The sequence below is a fragment of the Myotis brandtii genome, unplaced genomic scaffold (assembly GCF_000412655.1).
Source record: "Myotis brandtii unplaced genomic scaffold, ASM41265v1 scaffold165, whole genome shotgun sequence".
NCBI classification, from domain to species: Eukaryota; Metazoa; Chordata; class Mammalia; order Chiroptera; family Vespertilionidae; genus Myotis; species Myotis brandtii.
In genome coordinates this window covers 4963562-4970830 of record NW_005356042.1, presented here as the reverse complement: position 1 = coordinate 4970830, position 7269 = coordinate 4963562, and the positions used below count along the sequence as shown (strand labels likewise).

The window sequence follows — 7269 nt, the reverse complement described above, 5'->3', positions numbered from 1 at the left end:
GATAGGGAGGTTGTGGCCCTGCCCCCTGTCACTCACAGAGCCACAGGGCGATCAGGGGGTTTGGGCGCTGCCCCCTGTCATGCTGATCCCGGTGCCGGGAGCCTCGCTGCTCCGCTGATCCCGGTGCTGGGAGGCCTATTACCCTTTTACTATATAGGATAGAGGCCTGGTGCATGGGTAGGGGCTGGCTGGTTTGCCCTGAAGGGTGTCCTGGATCAGGGTGGGGGTCCCCACTGGGGTGCCTGGCCAGTCTGGGTGAGGGGCTGAGGGCTGTTTTCCGGCTGGCGAGTGACTAAAGCTTCCAACCGCTCCTTGTTTTCTTCTCTTTTTTTTTTTTTTTTCTGGGCCAGTTTTAGCTTTGAGGCCTTGCTGCTGAAAACATAGATACAATGTTGCGGTCCGAGCCCGGCTGAATGGAAGCCCTTTTCTGGGGTTTTGTTTAGCTTCTTATTTGCAACATAGTATATAGTTGCTTAGAGTTGCAACTGAGAGGCTGGCAAGTGAGGCGGTGAATGTTGGAATCTGCTGCAAGCAAGCCTCCCTGCTCGCTTCAGTGCCTGGCTGCCGGCCGCCATCTTGGCTGACAGTTAATTTGCATATACTCACTGATTAGCCAATGAAAAGGGTAGTGGTCGTACGCTAATTACCATGTTTCTCTTTTATTAGTGTAGATGTCCAGAAATGGTAAGTCTAGAGAGACAGAAAGTACATTAGTGGTTGCAGGGACTGTGGGAGGAAGATGGGGAGTGACTGGGTTTCTCTTTGGGGTGATGACTTATTTTAGATGATGAACTAGATAGTGGTGATGGTTGCACGATATTGTGGATGCACAGATGCCTCTGAAGTGAGTGGGACGCAAAGCCGACAGAGGCTGGGCAGAGCGAGTCCGTGCAGAGTCAGCTTGTGGCTGGAAGGTCAGAACAGATGTGACGTTGCTCTGCAGAGGGCCCACCAGGGAGCCTCCAGAAGGGGTCCTGCAGACGCTGATCTAAGCGTGCACATCATCAGGACCCAGGGTTTCCTCCCTCCTCACGCTGGCCATCTCCAGGGCATTTGCTACCTCGTCTTTTCCTCAATCGTGGAGTGAAGGGCGGGGCGAGGGTGATGAGGGAGCTCCAAGCAGCCAGTCAGCTCCTGGAGGCCAGCTCAGGCCAGAAAAAAGGAAGTGGCAAGGGCTGGTGAGGGCCCCCAGCATCACCTGTCTTGTCCCCATTGACAATTCCATCCCACGTGGACGTGGCCATTGGTGGAAAGTTCTTGGCTGCCTCTGTTCTCAACCCCGTGGGACTGGAGAGCTCCCGTGTCCAGAAATGGTAAGTCTAGAGAGACAGAAAGTACATTAGTGGTTGCAGGGACTGTGGGAGGAAGATGGGGAGTGACTGGGTTTCTCTTTGGGGTGATGACTTATTTTAGGTGATGAACTAGATAGTGGTGATGGTTGCACGATATTGTGGATGCACAGATGCCTCTGAAGTGAGTGGGACGCAAAGCCGACAGAGGCTGGGCAGAGCGAGTCCGTGCAGAGTCAGCTTGGGGCTGGAAGGTCAGAACAGATGTGATGTTGCTCTGCAGAGGCCCCACCAGGGAGCCTCCAGAAGGGGTCCTGCAGACGCCGATCTAAGCGTGCACATCGTCAGGACTCAGGGTTTCCTCCCTCCTCACGCTGGCCACTTCCAGGGCATTTGCTACCTCGTCTTTTCCTCAATCGTGGAGTGAAGGGCGGGGGGCGAGGGTGATGAGGGAGCTCCAAGCAACCAGTCAGCTCCTGGTGGCCAGCTCAGGCCAGAAGAAAGGAAGTGGCAAGGGCTGGTGAGGGCCCCCAGCATCACCTGTCTTGTCCCCATTGACAATTCCATCCCACGTGGACGTGGCCATTGGTGGAAAGTTCTTGGCTGCCTCTGTTCTCAACCCCGTGGGACTGGAGAGCTCCCGTAGGAGAAACCAGAGGGACTCCAGAGGAGCTCCTGCTCACTGTGCCTGATAGCTCTGAGCACCCCATTCTGGGGGTGCTGCACAGGTCACCCCCTGGCACTCTGGCTCCCCGAGGCCCACTGGGCTACGCCTACCTGCCGAGGGTCCGACCCAACCATTTCCATCTTCCTCCACTCAGCAATGCATTTGCCCTTAAAAAAAAATTTAACAGCCTTTTGCCCTTTTTAGGTTCTGGAAGTGAGACGGACGGAGATGGAAAACCAAAGTACGCTTAATCAAAAGTGTAGCTCTCACAACTTAAAATGACAAGATGAAGTCAGAGTTACAGGGATGGAAGGTCTCTAGCCTTGATCGGATTTCCCCCCAAAACCCTACCCCCAGACTTCCAGGTCCCCGGAGGGCAACTCCTCCCTCTGATCTCCTTCCACCAGACACCGTGGCTTTATCCTCAACACCTCACTTTCTCACGTATCCTACAGCCAGCAGGGCTGAACCGCAGTGCAGATGTCTCCAGCATCCGACCCTCTCCCCACCACTGCTGCACGGTGTGGCTGGGCAGTTGGCAGCTCACCTGGGTCTCCCGTCTCCCTTGGGTAAGAGCACGAGTGAGCCGCGCCTGCTCTGAAGTGTCCACACTGCCCTCGAGTGGAGCCCCACCTTTGAATGGTCCCCAAGGCCCCTCTGGACCTGTCCCCTGAGATTCCTCCTCTCTTGACACTGCACCTCCCTCACTTCATCTCGGCTACTCTGGTCTCTCTGCTGCTCCAGACTTTCCAGAAACCATGCCTGGTTTCTGCACAGCTCCCGCCTCACTTCCTGTAAGTCTTTGCTCAACCTCTGGGGAGGCCGCCCTGACCTGGTACCTGACTGCCTGCCTCCAATCTGCCTTTTCGGGAGCCCTGGTCACCTCTAGCCTATTCCACACTTGCTTATTCCACCCATCTTCTCGGTACTGTCCACCTGTGGGTGCAAGCTTCACCAGGGCCTGCGTGCTTTGTAGTTTCGTCCACTGACGTTTCCCACTTGTCTTGCACACTAACTGGTCTCAGCTGCATTCAGATGCTCAGCCAAGTCTCCCAACTTTCTGCACTTCAGAGGGTAGTCATAGTGTCTGTAATCCAGGCGGAACCCAGAGCCCTGGGCATTTCTGAGTAACGGTGGGAAGCAAAGTTGGAGGTTATAGAGCTAGATTTTTCACTTATGGTCCTGCTACCTTATAAAAAACTAAGGGGAGTTTGCCTGTGTTTGTCACTGGCTTATGACTGGCCCCTGTGAGGGTTATGCCCTGCTTCTCAGCTCTGTCCCCAGGCTTGGCCCCGTCAATGTGCTCCAAAAGGGTGTTCTGCTTCCTGAAGATCACGGGGAAGCAATAGTAGGAAACAGATTAAGCATTCAGGCCTACCCATCAGCAGATAGATGGACAAATAAAATGTACCCTCACCATACAGTGGGCCATTCAACCATGAGAAGGAAGGAAGCACTGACACGTGCTACAGCATGGATGGGCTATGAAAGCATTGCATTCAGTGGAAGAAGCCACACACGACATTGGGTGGTTCTGTTTATATTAAATGTCCAGAAATGGTAAGTCTAGAGAGACAGAAAGTACATTAGTGGTTGCAGGGACTGTGGGAGGAAGATGGGGAGTGACTGGGTTTCTCTTTGGGGTGATGACTTATTTTAGATGATGAACTAGATAGTGGTGATGGTTGCACGATATTGTGGATGCGCAGATGCCTCTGAAGTGAGTGGGACGCAAAGCCGACAGAGGCTGGGCAGAGCGAGTCCGTGCAGAGTCAGCTTGGGGCTGGAAGGTCAGAACAGATGTGATGTTGCTCTGCAGAGGCCCCACCAGGGAGCCTCCAGAAGGGGTCCTGCAGACGCCGATCTAAGCGTGCACATCGTCAGGACTCAGGGTTTCCTCCCTCCTCACGCTGGCCACTTCCAGGGCATTTGCTACCTCGTCTTTTCCTCAATCGTGGAGTGAAGGGCGGGGGGCGAGGGTGATGAGGGAGCTCCAAGCAGCCAGTCAGCTCCTGGAGGCCAGCTCAGGCCAGAAAAAAGGAAGTGGCAAGGGCTGGTGAGGGCCCCCAGCATCACCTGTCTTGTCCCCATTGACAATTCCATCCCACGTGGACATGGCCATTGGTGGAAAGGTCTTGGCTGCCTCTGTTCTCAACCCCGTGGGACTGGAGAGCTCCCGTAGGAGAAACCAGAGGGACTCCAGAGGAGCTCCTGCTCACTGTGCCTGATAGCTCTGAGCACCCCATTCTGGGGGTGCTGCACAGGTCACCCCCTGGCACTCTGGCTCCCCGAGGCCCACTGGGCTACGCCTACCTGCCGAGGGTCCGACCCAACCATTTCCATCTTCCTCCACTCAGCAATGCATTTGCCCTTAAAAAAAAATTTAACAGCCTTTTGCCCTTTTTAGGTTCTGGAAGTGAGACGGACGGAGATGGAAAACCAAAGTACGCTTAATCAAAAGTGTAGCTCTCACAACTTAAAATGACAAGATGAAGTCAGAGTTACAGGGATGGAAGGTCTCTAGCCTTGATCGGATTTCCCCCCAAAACCCTACCCCCAGACTTCCAGGTCCCCGGAGGGCAACTCCTCCCTCTGATCTCCTTCCACCAGACACCGTGGCTTTATCCTCAACACCTCACTTTCTCACGTATCCTACAGCCAGCAGGGCTGGACCGCAGTGCAGATGTCTCCAGCATCCGACCCTCTCCCCACCACTGCTGCACGGTGTGGCTGGGCAGTTGGCAGCTCACCTGGGTCTCCCGTCTCCCTTCGGTAAGAGCACGAGTGAGCCGCGCCTGCTCTGAAGTGTCCACACTGCCCTCGAGTGGAGCCCCACCTTTGAGTGGTCCCCAAGGCCCCTCTGGACCTGTCCCCTGAGATTCCTCCTCTCTTGACACTGCACCTCCCTCACTTCATCTCGGCTACTCTGGTCTCTCTGCTGCTCCAGACTTTCCAGAAACCATACCTGGTTTCTGCACAGCTCCCCCCTCACTTCCTGTAAGTCTTTGCTCAACCTCTCGGGGAGGCCACCCTGACCTGGTGTCTGGCTCCCTGCCTCCAATCTGCCTTTTCAGGAGCCCTGGTCACCTCTAGCATATTCCACCCATCTTCTCGGTACTGTCTGCCTGTGGGTGCAAGCTTCACCAGGGCCTGCGTGCTTTGTAGTTTCGTCCACTGACGTTTCCCACTTGTCTTGCACACTAACTGGTGCACACTGGTGGGACATTAAATTGGAGTGATGCTGTGTGCTTCATTAGGAAATACTGAAAAAAATCAAGGAATCTGTAAGGTGGATATATATGGAAAGCCTATTGTTTGACATCTCCACCTTTGATTTATGTTTATGTGTTCAGGGACCTAGAGCCCCTATAGGGTGGGCCCCTCTGAATTTCCAGAATTCATAAAAAGGATCAGAAGATTTCACTTTGCTTAAAAACAATTCCCCTATTTCATTGTTACTAAAAAAAATAAAATATCCCAAACTGACACAGGAAATTCTGATACAGAGAATACTCTTGACATTGAAAAAATACACAGCCTTAATCTTCAATGCAACAGTTGCTGAATATATTTTAAGTATGGCGGAAACAGAAGAATTTTTTTTCCTGTTGACATACATTTGAAGATTTCCATAGACATCTGAGCCAGGCATTCCCACTGCTCAGCCTCAAGGGCAACTGCTTCCGTGTATTAGTAGATGTGAGGACAAGGTGACTTTCCCATTGAACTTGCTCTCACTGTGCCCCGAACTGCGGGCCACATCCCGGCACTGAGCAGAGCGAGGATAGATGTGTGTGCACTGGGAAGCCGCTCTTGTCATTCTGTAGAGTTTGGAGAGACCTTCGCTCTGCAGACATGGTTTTCAGAGTTGATCACTCAGGCTACTTGGCCTTCCTCTCAGTTTTGGACACAAGGCCACATGCTACACACACCAGGTCAGGGTCAGGAAGTCAGATTTTCAAAGGGAGATTTGGAGCTAAGAGTTCAATTCTGTATTTCAGTAACGTTCACCACCCTACACCCATGGTCGGCAAACTGCGGCTCTCGAGCTGCTCCATGCCTGCTCCATGCCTGCTCCATGCCTGCTCCATGCCTGCTCCATGCCTGCTCCATGCCTGCTCCATGCCTGCTCCATGCCTGCTCCATGCCTGCTCCATGCCTGCTCCATGCCTGCTCCATGCCTGCTCCATGCCTGCTCCATGCCTGCTCCATGCCTGCTCCATGCCTGCTCCATGCCTGCTCCATGCCTGCTCCATGCCTGCTCCATGCCTGCTCCATGCCTGCTCCATGCCTGCTCCATGCCTGCTCCATGCCTGCTCCATGCCTGCTCCATGCCTGCTCCATGCCTGCTCCATTGCCTGCTCCATGCCGCTCCATGCCTGCTCCATGCCTGCTCCATGCCTATTCCATGCCTGCTCCATGCCGCTCCATGCCTGCTCCATGCTGCTCCATGCCTGTTCCATGCTGCTCCATGCTGCTCCATGCCTGTTCCAAGCCTGCTCCATGCCTGCTCCGTGCTGCTCCATGCTACTTCATGCTGCTTCATGCCTGCTCCATGCTGCTCCATGCCTGTTCCATGCTGCTCCATGCCTGCTCCATGCCGCTCCATGCCTGCTCCATGCCTACTCCTCGCTGCTCCATGTTGCTCCATGCTGCTCCATGCTGCTCCATGCTGTTCCATGTCTGCTCCATGCTGATCCACACTGATCCATACTTGTTCCCCCTCACTCACTTTCACACACATCAGTAGAATGGGCAGCAGCACAGAGGAGAGGGTGACTTCTCCTAGGGTGGCACCAAAGAAAATATCACAAAAGAGAAGGCACTTGAGTTGAGCCTGAATGATAGAAAAAAGTTTACAAGCAGAGCCTGAAGGGGAAGGGCATTCCCAGCAGAGAGAACAGCATGGCCTCAGGTACTGAGGCGGAGTGCACACTGCCGGTTGGGCATGGCAAGGAGCACGGAGCTCTACAGGCTGGAGCGCCCCCTTCACTTTCTACCAATGAATGTTTACTTGGTGCTGTGAGCATGTGAGAAGTGAGGGCACCACCCTCAGAGGGCTTACCTCCCAGCATGAGAAACAAGCAGTGAACAGCTAACAAGCATGAAAACAAGCTAACTGTGGACAGAGATGAGTCCGGATCCAAGCAGTGAGGGTAGAGAATGGCAGGGCGGCCTGTGGCCAGCACAGAGGCTGAGGAGGAGATTGAGGGAGCCGGTGACTCATGCCAATAGCTGTGGGGACAGCAAGGCAAGCCGGGAGCCCCGTGCACAGAGGTCGACATGGACGGGAGGAGCTTGTGCTCAATTCCA

The 7269-nt window shown here is 54.1% G+C and overlaps 1 protein-coding gene across 1 annotated transcript in view; it reads right to left on the bottom strand.

The window, feature by feature from the left end:
* Window positions 1-6648, bottom strand: part of SLC7A5 (solute carrier family 7 (amino acid transporter light chain, L system), member 5) — a 58218-nt gene extending 51570 nt beyond the window's left edge. The window contains exon 1 of the mRNA XM_005862687.2: window positions 6505-6648. Within this exon, the coding sequence (XP_005862749.1) occupies window positions 6505-6648 (144 nt within the window). The remainder of the gene's footprint in view (window positions 1-6504) is intronic.
* Between the last annotated feature and the right edge of the window lie 621 nt (window positions 6649-7269).